At 40.3% G+C, this 13,903-nt stretch overlaps 1 protein-coding gene and 1 long non-coding RNA gene across 3 annotated transcripts in view; both read left to right on the top strand.

Moving 5' to 3' along the window:
- The window catches only part of LOC309545327 (transient receptor potential cation channel subfamily V member 1-like), a 119,591-nt gene extending 108,453 nt beyond the window's left edge, over positions 1–11,138 (top strand). For both annotated transcript variants that reach the window (XM_082244481.1, XM_082244480.1), the window contains exons 14-16: positions 1,689–1,816; positions 7,848–7,954; positions 10,344–11,138. In XM_082244481.1, the coding sequence (XP_082100607.1) occupies positions 1,689–1,816; positions 7,848–7,954; positions 10,344–10,447 (339 nt within the window). In that variant the 3' untranslated portion in view covers positions 10,448–11,138. The remainder of the gene's footprint in view (positions 1–1,688; positions 1,817–7,847; positions 7,955–10,343) is intronic.
- A 1,271-nt stretch (positions 11,139–12,409) lies between these two features.
- Positions 12,410–13,249, top strand: LOC309548480. Its single transcript, XR_014224994.1, has 2 exons — positions 12,410–12,656; positions 12,797–13,249. It is a non-coding gene; the product is annotated as an uncharacterized lncRNA (long non-coding RNA).
- The last annotated feature ends 654 nt before the right edge of the window (positions 13,250–13,903 follow it).

Here is a 13,903-nt window from a genome sequence, read left to right as displayed (position 1 = left end):
ACGTGACTATCTTCTGGAGAACAAATCTAAAAAAAGTCAAGGCTTTGCATTTGTATTTTGTTGTGTAACTGCATTTTTTCCCTTTTTAGTCTTTCCTGTAATCTTCTGTTTTTATACCGCAAATCTACATTTGCAAATCTATAATTACAGCCAGCCCTACAGTGATTAAAGGATAGCTGCACTTTTAAACAAACTGCACATTTCCTTTTTGCCCCCTAAAATTACCCACTTGCTAGTTGCATATTTACTTTCTCCCCATGGGCCCCTTCAGTCCTAGTCCACACAAGTGCGATCCAGTTCCCACATCGCACCTGATTCACACACTGGTTCACACTGCTCTCTGTGAACTGCTAGGGGTGTCAATGTAAAGGTATTGACACTCCTAGATTGGTTTGCAGATCCTAGTGCGAACTGTGAAATGGTGCAGGAATCGGATCCTATAGGGGGTGAACACCCAATGCGATCCAATTCCAGTGCAAACCATACAAATTGTCCTGCGCCATTTTGGTGCAAATGCAATGTGATTTCAGCCATACAGTTTATAAGGCTGAAATCGCATTGCACAGACATCGCATCTGATCTGCACAGCGATGCAGTGTGAATCACATGCGATGTCTGGCATTGCACTAGTGTGAACTGGCCCTCAATGTTTACATCATTTGCAAAGAAACTTCTGTAGATTCCCCATTGACTTCTAAAGGACCTGCTCTGTCAAGACAAATATTTTTTTGTGAGTGCATAGATGTAAACTGCTGTAGATTGAAAGTAAGTATTAAGATGGGGAGAGGAAGGGTGGGTTGCTTTAGGCTGGGGAGGGGGCAACAAGGATAATGGCATTTGCTTAAAAGTGTTCTTATCGTTTAAGGTATATGCAAAGTAGGGGGTAGATAAATCCACTGTCAAGTATTTTTGCCATTTTTGTTGAATCAGGCAGTTTTTCATACACTTCCTGTCCAGCAGATTTAACAGGAAGTAAAATAAAATCTCTCCAGAGTGCGGGTTAGACAGTTGTCACTGGTGCCCATGGGAAGATGTTCTCTCTATTCTTTTTCAGGTGACTATTTAAACTTTTGGATTTTTTCTCACTCTCAGACAATGGTCAGTAAGACAAATAGAGAGTTTGAATCCATCCAGCTGGGGCATAGACTGACATAAAAAATGTAAACAGCTTCTACCCCTTCCCCGTATTGCAAAAAACTAAAAAAAAAAAACGTTATTTTGCTGGTTCTAGTGCAAAAAAAAAAAAACAGAGATGATTAAATACCACCAAAAGAAAGCTCTATTTGTGGGGAAAAAAAGCGACATAAAGTCATAATAAATTTATTTGGGTACAGGGTCACAAGACCGCGCAATTTTCAGTTAAAATAACATGTTAACGGCCTGGTCTTTAAGGGGGGATATATTTTCCATAGGTCAAGTGGTTAGGAACTGTTTAGGTTCAAGGACAATTTGCCCAAAGAGGAGAAAGCAGATACATATAAACACAAATCATTTACATATACTCAAAGGTATTGAGTTAGGCAAAAGGATATATTGTTCAATGCTAAGCTGCTAAGATCTGTGATATTTGCTATTGCTTTTGGCACCATTATTAAGTTCTATTCAGTTTTTTTGTAAATGCATACTATACTGTATACTATACAGTGTGCTGATGAAAAAAAATTAAACATTTTATCTTTATTTTACAGAGAGCCGCAACAATCCTGGATATTGAGAGGTTCCTGCCTAAGGGCCTTAAGGAAAAGTGGAGATCTGGCCGCTTACTTACAGTGGGGTCAAGGCCTGATGGAAAACCAGATAAAAGATGGTGCTTTAGGTAAGAACAAATAATAATACATATAACTATTAACTGAGGGCATTAACCACTTTCCGACCGCCTAATATACATATACTGTGGCAAAGTGGCTCTATTGTGAGAAATCACATATCTGTATGCCATTTAGTGCAATAGCCTCTCGGGGCACACATGCACCGCCAGAGGCACGATCATGTACTGATTGGACAGAGGGGGAGCTAATCAGCGAGTCCTCTGCCCACCCGCGATCCTTCCAGGGAGACACAGAACGGTGGTCTGCCTAAGTAAAAAAGGCAGAGGCAGATCGCTGTTCTGGCAGAGGAGAAGATGGAGATCTTGTGTTTCTGCTAAGCAGGAACAAAGATCTCTGTCTTACCCCAGTCAAAGCATCCCCCAAACAGTTAGCAAGCACTCCCTAGGGACAGAGTTACCCCTTTGATCGCCCCTGATGTTAACCCCTTCCCTGCAAGTGTCATTAGTACAGTAACAGTGTATATTTTTTAGCACTGATCCCTGTATTGGTGTCACTGGTCCCAAAAAAGTGTCAAAAGTGTCAGTTAGTGTCCAATCTGTCCGCCGCAATGTTGCAGTCCCGCCAGAAATCGCTGATTGCCACCATTAGTAGTAAAAAAATAAACAAACAAAAATTGCATTAAAATATTCCATCGTTTGTAGACGCTATAGCTTTTGCGCAAACCAATCAATATATGCTTATTGGGAGTTTTTTAAACAAAAACATGTAACATAATACATATTGGCCTAAATTGATGAAGGAATTTGATTTTTTTTTTACATTTTTTTATTGGATATGTTTTATAGCAGAAAGTAAAAAAATATTGATGTTTTTTTTTCAAATTGATGATTTTTTTGTTTATAGCACAAAAAATAAAAACCGCAGTGGTGATCGAATACCACGAAAATAAAGCTTTATTTGTGGGGAAAAAAAGGCATACATTTTATTTGGGTACAGCATCACTCAATTGTCAGTTAAAGTAAAGCAGTGCCGTATTGCAAAAAATGGCCTGGTCATTAACCTTCCTAGCGGTATTCCCGAGCGTGACTCGGGGTTAGATTTTAGAGCCAAAAGCGGTAACCCCGAGCCACACTCGGGCTACCGCTAGGAAGATCGCTGGGTCCTGGAAGAGGTTTTACTTACCTTTTCTCCGGGATCCAGCGAAGAATGCGGGCGGTATGCGGCGGCGGAGCTTCCTCCCGATCGTCTGCGAGCCCCGGCTTCCGTCTCCGGCGACGTGGCGTTCGCAGGGGGGTGGAACCGGCGTCAAATTCAAATGTAAAACACACCAAACACACTGATACCATTCAAAATAAAATCACATTACATTGCCCCCTAGTGCCCTTTCCTGCAGTTTTACTGTACTTTTTATGTAAATATATGTATATATATATACATATAGTTATATATATATATATATACACACGTATATATATATATATATATATATATACGTAATTCTTGTGAATGAGCAGCCCAAACCAACTGTATACATTATATATATATATATAATATATGTATACATAATATATGTATACATACACACACACATATATATATATATATATAATGTATACAGTTGGTTTGGGCTGCTCATTCACAAGAATTACATGCAAAATAATGGTACCGCTTTCAGCACCTAAAATCCAAAAGAATCATACCGCCAGGGAGGTTAAGGGGTAAAACCTTCCGGGGCTGAAGTGGTTAAACCATTCTGGCTGAACTAAAAAGTAGGTAAGAAATTGCTGTGGGCATACAATGAAATTACAGTGATGCCCATTATTGATTTTGTTGGAAATTGAACAGGCTGTTAAATGATGGTGAGAGATAATACGTACATACAGTATATAGTCATGCTGATACAACAGCAATACCAATAATTCCAGAATTGTTCAATTATTGTTGAAGGGTCAGCCCACATAAAACCAGTATTTTAGCTTCAGGTGGACTTTGCTAAAACAGGTTTATCGGTGTCTTTTTATATGGAGTTTTGGGTACTCTAGCAGTGAGATCTCGCACTGGAACACTTTTCTCTATTGGAAGTTTTATTTTTTCTGCTGTGGAAGGAAACACCTCACTGATTTTATAATAATTAAAACAGAGAGAAATCCCACTCAAAAATAATGGCATGTGGACAAGCTGGGCAATCAAGTCCATAGGCCACTTCATGAGGCAGACCAAGGATTATATGAGATGATTTTAAAACTGAACACACCTCTCAGCAAACCAAATGCTGTGTATGAAAAATATGCATCTCTGTTACAGATATTTTAGTTTCTCAGCTAATGATGGGAAGAGGGTTGAAAAGAACTTTATCCTGAATAAAACTTTTCACAAACTTGGTCAAGTCAAACTAAGTATCATATAATATATTCTTAGGCAGAAGTTAACTTTCATGTGTACCATAAAAAAAAAAAAAAAAAATCATTAGAACCCCAATTACCTTTTATTATTATTTTTGGATCCTCCTGTATATTTTACTATATGGTCTAGAATATGTGGGGCTATTATAGTCACCATAGTCTTCTATTGCTACTCTATGGGGTTGATTTACTAAAACTGGAGAGTGCAAAATCTGGTGCAGCTGTACATGGTAGCCAATCAGCTTCTCACTTTAGCTTGTTCAAATAAGCTTTGAAAAAGAAACCTGGAAGCTGATTGGTTTCTATGCAGAGCTGCACCAGATTTTTAGTAAATGTCACTGTGTATATACACCAACTATCATCAATGTCTTACATGCTATACAGTATATTTCTAATATTATAATAATCTCCTTCCCATCTACTGTCACACACTTGTTTAAAATAATCCTGGAGTTGTAATCTGCAAATTGTAGTAACCTATGACAACAAATTCTATGTTGTCTGCAATGGTAATGTGGGATCCTCCTAGATAGAATAAGCTGCTAAGCCAAATTTAGTTCTAACTCCTCTGTAATCAGTGGAACAGGGGTTAAATAACAGGAGCTGCACAGAGTTTCACATGCTTCTTCTCTGCTATTTCCCCCTTTCTTCTGGAGATTTCTAGAACATAGTGGGAGTGAGGGCAGAGACTAAAACCTAAATGCTTATGAGACTTCAGCCAATCCCTAGGGAGATGTGTCCAGAAGGTGTGGAAGAGTCCATAAATAGTCTGAGTCTTCTGCAGCAAAGGCAGCTTGCATTATGTGGGTGTAGGGCAGTGTTCCTGAGTCCAGCCTGGTGGAGGAGACCCCTGTTGAGGAGCCTTGCCCTCCTTGGTGGAAGGCGGGGAAGGAAGCTAGCCTGAAGACACCTAGGTCCCAGCTAAACTTAGCTGGGGTGCCTATTTGCAGAGCAACCCAAAAATCCAGAGGATCAGGAGAGAGCGCATGTAATAGAGCCAGCGGGAAGCTGTGGGAGAGAGCCCATGTTGTCCAAGAGGTGGTGTGAGTCTACATCTCTATCACTAGAGAGAGCCTGCAGGGCTATCGCCAGAAGGCAAGCAATGATCCTGGGGGCTGAGTGCATGCAAGGCCCCAGTTTTGCAAGGGTGACAGTGAGGTACCTGTGAGTGAAGTTCTGGTCACATGCAGCCAAAGATTTGATGGGGCTTTATTGGGAAAGTGCAGATAAAGTTGTGCAAGGATTTCAAGACTTGTGCAGATCAGCCAGAAATATAGTAGTCCTCAAGTTGTTCATGTTTTACAGCTTTGGGCTATCCCATGCTCCTTATTCCCATCCAAGTTAATTATTCTTCAATAAAAACACAAAAGAAACCCATAAAAACACAAACAAAAACCCTCGAATGATCCTTGAGCCAAAGGAAGAACACTGAAAATACAGTGTGTCTGGCTGTTCATGCTGTGAATGGGAGAAGTAGGCCCAAACAACCAGCGGCTCCTGTGGGGGTACTGCTACAATAATATGAAATATAATTGGTTGATATGAGATATTACTCTGTGAACATCATCATTGTTCCTTCCTTGTCTACAGAATAAGCCCAGTAATCTGTAATTTCCAATGCCAGTGGCAACCAGAATCAGAGTAGTAACTAAGGCCAATTTTTAGGACCTCCATTCAACTGCTGGCCAAATAAAAAGCCTTATTCATTTTATTCGCTATGCATCGAATAACAGCTAGAAAAAAATTGAACAGTGTCAAAGTCTATGAGACAGTGGGAGGGGGTCCCAGCTTCTACAGTGGGTACGGAAAGTATTCAGACCCCCTTAAATTTTTCACTCTTTGTTATATTGCAGCCATTTGCTAAAATCATTTAGGTTCATTCTTCTTCCTCGTGAATGTACACATAGCACCCCATACTGACAGAAAAACACAGAATTGTTGACATTGTTGCAGATTTATTAAAAAAGAAAAACTGAAATATCACATGGTCCTAAGTATTCAGACCCTTTGCTCAGTATTTAGTAGAAGCCCCCTTTTGATCTAATACAGCCAGGAGTCTTTTTGGGAAAGATGCAACAAGTCTTTCACACCTGGATTTGGGGATCCTCTGCCATTCCTCCTTGCAGATCCTCTCCAGTTCTGTCAGGTTGGATGGTAAACGTTGGTGGACAACCATTTTTAGGTCTCTCCAGAGATGCTCAATTGGGTTTAAGTCAGGGCTCTGGCTGGGCCATTCAAGAACAGTCATGGAGTTTTTGTGAAGCCACTCCTTCGTTATTTTAGCTGTGTGCTTAGGGTCATTGTCTTGTTGGAAGGTAAACCTTCGGCCCAGTCTGAGGTCCAGAGCACTCTGGAGAAGGTTTTTGTCCAGGATATCCCTGTACTTGGCCGCATTCATCTTTCCCTCGATTGCAACCAGTCGTCCTGTCCCTGCAGCTGAAAAACACCCCCACAGCATGATGCTGCCACCACCATGCTTCACTGTTGGGACTGTATTGGACAGGTGATGAGCAGTGCCTGGTTTTCTCCACACATACCATTTAGAATTAAGGCCAAAAAGTTCTATTTTGGTCTCATCAGACCAGAGGATCTTATTTCTCACCATCTTGGAATCCTTCAGGTGTTTTTTAGCAAACTCCATGCGGGCTTTCATGTGTCTTACACTGAGGAGAGGCTTCCGTCGGGCCACTCTGCCATAAAGCCCCGACTGGTGCAGGGCTGCAGTGATGGTTGACTTTCTACAACTTTCTCCCATCTCCTGACTGCATCTCTGGAGCTCAGCCACAGTGATCTTTGGGTTCTTCTTTACCTCTCTCACCAAGGCTCTTCTCCCCCGATAGCCCAGTTTGGCCGGACGGCCAGCTCTAGGAAGGGTTCTGGTCGTCCCAAACATCTTCCATTTGAGGAGCATGGAGGCCACTGTGCTCTTAGGAACCTTAAGTGCAGCAGAAATCTTTTTGTAACCTTGGCCAGATCTGTGCCTTGCCACAATTCTGTCTCTGAGCTCTTCAGGCAGTTCCTTTGACCTCATGATTCTCATTTGCTCTGACATGCATTGTGATCTGGAAGGTCTTATATAGACAGGTGTGTGGCTTTCCTAATCAAGTCCAATCAGTATAATCAAACACAGCTGGACTCAAATGAAGGTGTAGAACCATCTCAAGGATGATCAGAAGAAATGGAAAGCACCTGAGTTAAATATATGAGTGTCACAGCAAAGGGTCTGAATACTTAGGACCATGTGATATTTCAGTTTTTCTTTTTTAATAAATCTGCAACAATGTCAACAATTCTGTGTTTTTCTGTCACTATGGGGTGCTATGTGTACATTCATGTGGAAGAAGAATGAACCTAAATGATTTTAGCAAATGGCTGCAATATAACAAAGAGTGAAAAATGTAAGGGGGTCTGAATACTTTCCGTACCCACTGTATATGACCCACATCTAGTAAAAATGGACCATTAAGTTCCCAGAAGGCCCGTGTCCATCTATGTGCAAATATTATGTCTGCCCCGACCCAACCATCCTCAACAATTATATTCCCTTTCCTCCATTCAATAAACAGGTCTGTTTTTGCTAGTTTTAACCACACAATAACTAAATATACTATCCTTTGTTAGAGATTATTTTCTGACCTATCAGATAAATCATATATCTTAAATTGCTACACTACAGGGTGGAAGAAATACAGTGGGAATCATTTGGAGAGAATATGTCCTGCATTAATGAGGAGGAGCCTGGCGACAAAGAAAATGCACTCAAGCTTTATAAACGACCCAAAGGTAAGAAGATTGAGAAATGATATCCTATATGTACATTGCATTGCTATGTTACTATGTATATATTGCATTGTAGGTGAGCATGTAGCCTAAAAATACATCCTGGTCATATTACTGATGATGAAGTTTATTATTTCATCAGTCAGTTGAATTTAAATTAAAAAAAAAAACAAAAAGTGATAGAGTGGTCTTAACAGAGTGCTAATATTTTGTGATTGACAACTTATAGCTGTAAGTGCTTTTGAGTATAGGAGGAAGATAGCCATGTGTCCTCCTCCAGTGTAACAGTGCTAAGGTCTAACAACCAACCACTAGGTATGAGCCTTGTCATGTGACTCCCCCTAGTTTCTGACATCTGCCAACATTGATGATTGGAGCGCTGACTGTGATTAAAGAACAAGCAGCAGAGTGCTGGTAATTTGAGCATACTGTACATGGATCGGAGGGCTCCTTTACACGGACACAGTGACTGGGCCCTGAATGGGCATGGTGACAGTGTCTCTTTAAGCTGCCGTTTAGTGTTCATGAGCAGTGAAGTAAAGGGAAGTTGACTTTAGTAATATCTCACAGATTCCAATTTCAGAATGCAGCTGCTAATTTTAGAACTGATTAGTTACTATAGGTGCAATTCACAAATCTAGAACACCAGAAATAGGATCCTTTTTTTAAAAAAAAAGTGACAGTTTTTTCAGTAAAAAAAATATCTGGAAATTAATTTTACATGGCTAAAAAAAAAAAGTAATTATCCTGGTATGGAGCTTCCTGAATTGAGCCTTAGGCCCCTTTCAGAAGAAGCGTATCCATCCATCCAAGTAGCGATTTCAGACAAAGCATATCCAAGTGGATTTGCCTGCTCAGTGGGGGTAGCTCTCCGCTCATCCCTGCTGAGCAGGTGGAGGACAGGTCCGTGTTCACTCTGCTATGCAAAGCGGATACAGGCACAGCCCACCTAAGGTGGTCGGATGGAAACGGACTGCATGTCCTTTTCCATCAGATTGTCATCTTATCTGATCCACTGGATGTGCTCACCATCCATTTTTTTTTAAGCGGATTTTTATCAGATCAGAGTGTAGGTGAACACATGTCCGCTGACATCTGCCGCCTCATAAAGAACAATGGGTGTCCAATCCGGCCCGCCTGAAAAGCCAGATTGGTCCGCTCATGTGAAAGGGGCCCTATGGGGTAACAAATTTAGATCCTATTTGAGATATTTCTATAAAGTGGGTTGAGTAAACTGAAAAATAGGATAAAAGAGATAGGATAAGATAAAAATATAACTGCCATTTACTGGAACCTTCACTTAAAAGTTGCATTCCATTTTAAAATTCTTTAGCCTAAATAAGGATAGTTAATAGGCTTATGCTTATATCAGAATTGCTTCTCTCCCTATACAAATATAAGGAAATGCAAAAGCATCTTAAAACATGTCAAATGTTATCAGAAAGAGGTCAGTTACGGGCCAATTATCCCTGTCAATGAGTTCTAAATGATTTCAGAAGCATCTTAAAGCTTAAAGTGGAAGTAAACCCTCACATTTTTTCAGCCAAGAAAGCTGCCATCTTGGACTCTGTTTGATCTTCATCTGTCATGAAGCTGCACACGTGATCAGTTATGACATCAGCCATTGGATGGTTTGACAGTTTGGTTGAGAGGTTGCTTCACTTCTAAAAGTTGTGGTTATGGCTTCTATAAATGGTGGATGGAGCTGGGCAGAAAAAGCAGACATAGTTGGGCATTTCTAAGGCGTGCCTGTTAGAGCTCTCTCCATTCTATTAACCTCCATCACCCTGAAAATGATGATGGCACGAGGTTGGGTGCAAGCCAATGAAAATGGATAAAAACAGATGATCATACGTTGTCATTCTTTTTTCCATGGAGATGCATTGATGTCCGTTTTTCATCCATCAACGGATGAATGAAAAACTGACAAACGGTCTGTATGTGTGAAAAGGACCTTAGGCTTTAAACCGGTAGGCAGTGTAGAGAGAAAGAAAGAGAGAAAGAGGAACTTAGATAGCCCAGGCATCAGAAAGTACACCCTACTGCTCTCATACTGGCTCTATAAGGTGGTCTGTGTGCTGTGGATGCAATGCATTACAGTGACCTCAGTGTAAGGTAAATCAAGTGAAATGTTTGATTTTAGCACATCGTCAGTGTTCCGTAAAGCATTATTATGGTTTCTCTGCCTGGAATTGCCATGTATGTCCTAGAGATCCATGAATAGCAGTGCATGAGGAAAATAATAATACTTACAACATATAATTATAAAACTTTATTTCATTTTATCATTCAGCTCAGCATCATTTAGAAAAGTAACATTTTACACTGAAAAGTTTATTAAAATACAGTACATTGAACAGGAAATGTAACATTTCATTTCTTTACTTTTCAGGATGGAGTCTTTTGGTTTTCCGAGCTCAAGAAAAGGCAAAGGAAGAGGAGTTAGAGCCTCTAAAGTCTGTGTCTACAAGCCCATCAAATGATGAAAAAGTCTGAAGCAGGAAGCTGAGGCCTAAGGGTAGCCATGGTTTCTCACTCTGGTTATTCTCTTCATCAAATAGACATCTCATCAATAAGGGAATACAGTACTTAAAAAAAATCCTAATTGAATTTAAAATGTGGACTTTAAAATGATGCTGTAAAACAATAAAGCTGCAAAGGTTGCAGTGATATTTTAACATTAAAATGCCAGACCTTGTAAGTAATGTTATCCATAGCAATCAACAGTAACTGGTATTTTTGCAGTTTGCTGAAGTAAATGCATGATCTGACTGGTTGCTGTGATCAACACTGACATAGACATTGTTTTTTTCTTTCTGCCTCTTTTATTGCCAAAGACAAAGCCATCCTTTGCTACACTTTCCAAATGTTAGACGCTATTAAATATAAATCTTCTATAACACAAAGTATTTTTAAGGTCCCCAGCCAAATTCTACATGGTGATGGTAATTCGGACAGTGCTGGTCAATGAATTCCTTTAAGAGGGCAACTGACCACATGGAGTCAGCACTGAAAGAAACAATTCTAATGGGGAAAAGAACCAGTCTTGATTGAGCTTATTAAATAAATAGAATGTTCAGTGATAAAAGAAACCTTTATTGAGAGGATATAAAGGATTTCATTGCTGACTTCTCTTTCTGAAAATGCTAGCTGCCTGGGTGTCATGCTGATCCAATGGCTTCAATTATTTGAGACACTGGCTTTAAACAAATAGAACAAAGAAATAAACTCACTCTGACTTTCTAATTTACATGCTTGTTCCTGGCAGTGTTTCAGATATCATTAAAACCCACGTCTAGTCAAAATTAAAAAGAAACAAAATTGCCCCATCATGAAAAGACCAATTTTTGCAGGAGGGCCGGCTAGCACACAGTATTATCTTATTTCTTGGTGCCATGATCTTCCTTCCAGTTTGTTCTGGTTGTGATGACCGCTCTGCAGGATCCACTCTCAATGCCATGCTTTGATCGGTCTTGTTGCCACCTCTCTGGCTGACACTGTCATAAGTTCAGGAGTTGCCCTTCCTCTTGAAGGGCTGTTTTACACCAGATGCTTTTTTGTGTGTTTTTAACTGCATCCAAACTGCATACATAATCTTTAACATGTATTCCAATGGCCAAAGTTCACACCAGTATGGTCAGTTTCAGTGCTTTCAACAAAAGTACAACCAGTTGTATTTTTTATTGTCTGGATTGCAACAAAATGCATGTAACTACACTGGAATGCAAATTGTCCTATTGAAAATAAGATTTTTTCAAGGGTCAAAATACAAAAAAAGCAAAAAAAAAAAAGCACTGTACTGCATTCAAAACCTGAAAAAGGCGTGTAACTGCACATGCAAAAATGCACCCGGAATGCTGAAATTGTGGTGTAAACAATCTCTAATGGCACTTTTCCACTGCTAGAACCGGCTCAGCTTCACTCGGCCCTGCTGGGCTCTGTTTGGTTTTCCACTGCATGGTACCGCATGGTACGGTGTTGGAACGGTTCGGTACGGTTTGGTACGGTTTGCTTTTCCACTAAAGTAAAGTGGGTGGGATAACAATGATTCTCTGACCAATCAGTGGCTAGTAGTGACAAACAGTCAAGGCTGCATGCAAAGGATTGTGGGATATTGTACCGGTACGGCCCTCTTGGAACCACAACTGAGGTGGTACTGTTTAAGCGAGCCGTACTGTTCGGTTCCATGTAGTGGAAAAGCTCCGCCGTACCATACCGAACCGTTCCAACACCGTACCATGTGGTACCATGCAGTGGAAAAGCACAAAAGCGAGACAAACCGTTCGGTTCCATGCAGTGGAAAAGCGCCATAAGGGCCTGTTCACAGCAGAGCACCGTATGTGAAACCCATGTTCTATGCACGTTTCCATGTACAAAACCTGCTACAGTTGGGAATCTACAGCTGATATCAATGTTAAGTTAATTACACCCCAAACGCATTCAGAATGAATGGGCTCAGATCACACCGCACTGAACCACATGTGAATCGCACAGAAACGCCAAGCACCTTCCTGTGTGATTCCTGGTGTGAACTGACCTTAAAGCCAGAGACATCCAGGAAAGGAATATTCTTAAGGGAGTTGAGCAGTGGCAGGCCATGGTTTTCTTTCACAATAGCTTTCTTTTAAATTAATAGATCTCTAAACACTTATCTTGGATAGATTTACATTTGCCCCCATATTTAGTTTTACTTACTTTAGGTTCAGTTTACTGAGGTTTTTTGTTTACTTGCCATACCAACCTCTTGTTTTCTACAGTAAGAGCCAATGAGATCTAAAAATAACTGTCATGTGGCTGAAAAGGATCGTTTTAGCAAATACATTTACGTTATAGCTTAGTGAATAGGATTGTCAGCTCGACAAATGGTTTAAGGGATTTTTGGTAACTTGGTTGATGAAAAATGCTGGGAAGGCATTAAAATGATATCTCTCTCTATATCATTAACCTCATTTTTTACATAATCTAACATAGGTTTGTTAATGATCTGGTTAAATATTATGATTTCTGTTGTTCTATGAATTCTGCATTGCCTTATTGCCATTAAATCTGATTCCCACAGATGCATGCTTTAGTTTAAGATACCTATATGAGTGTAATTTGTAATCTGCGGTTTATGTGTTGACAGTGGACATAAAATATATGATCCTTATCTCTTTATCTGCACTGCTGCACTGGATATAAATAGAGTCTGTCTTTATAACTGTTTCTGTTTATATATTATTTTTGTATGGAATCATGCATTTTTATCATTCTGTATTGTACATTGTATATTCATAATAAACATTGTTGGAAAACCACTGAGATGTTCATTTGATGTAACATACACTACAACAGCTCAAGAATGAACAGACCTTTGATGGTAATAAAGTGGTTGTAAAGGTTTAAGGTTTTTTACCTTCATGCATTCTATGCATGAAGATAAAAAACCTTCTGTGTGCAGCAGCCCCCCCCCCTAGACTTACCTGAGCCCCCTCTTGATCCAGCAATGTCCACGAGAGCCTTACTCTCTGGGGACTCAAATTTCTGATTGGCTTTTGGCAGCAACAGCTATTGGCTCCCGCTTCTGTCAATCACAGCCATAGAGCCAATCAGGAAACAGAGAGGGTGGGGCCAAGCCGCAGCTCCTTTTGTGAATGGACACACAGAGCCACAGCTCAGAAGCACGCCTACTTGGGCAAGATGGAGGAGCCAGGAGCACCAGTGTGGGAGCCAAAAAAGAGGAGCATTTGGGCTGCTCTGTACAAAACCACTCCACAGAGCAGGTAAGTATAACGTTATTGTTATTTTAGAAAAAAAAAAAAAACAAGGCTTTAATATCACTTTAACCACTTTACCACCGGAGGATTTTGCTGTCTTCCGTCCAGGCCACTTTTTGCGATTCGGCGCTGTGCGACTTTAACTGACAATTGCGCGGTCGTGCGACGCCGTACCCAAACGAAATTTGTGTCCTTT

Source organism: Pelophylax lessonae, assembly GCF_965119305.1.
Source record: "Pelophylax lessonae genome assembly, chromosome: 2".
NCBI classification, from domain to species: domain Eukaryota; kingdom Metazoa; phylum Chordata; class Amphibia; order Anura; family Ranidae; genus Pelophylax; species Pelophylax lessonae.
Note: the sequence above shows the minus strand (reverse complement) of the source record. Positions and strands in the feature narration are given on the sequence as shown.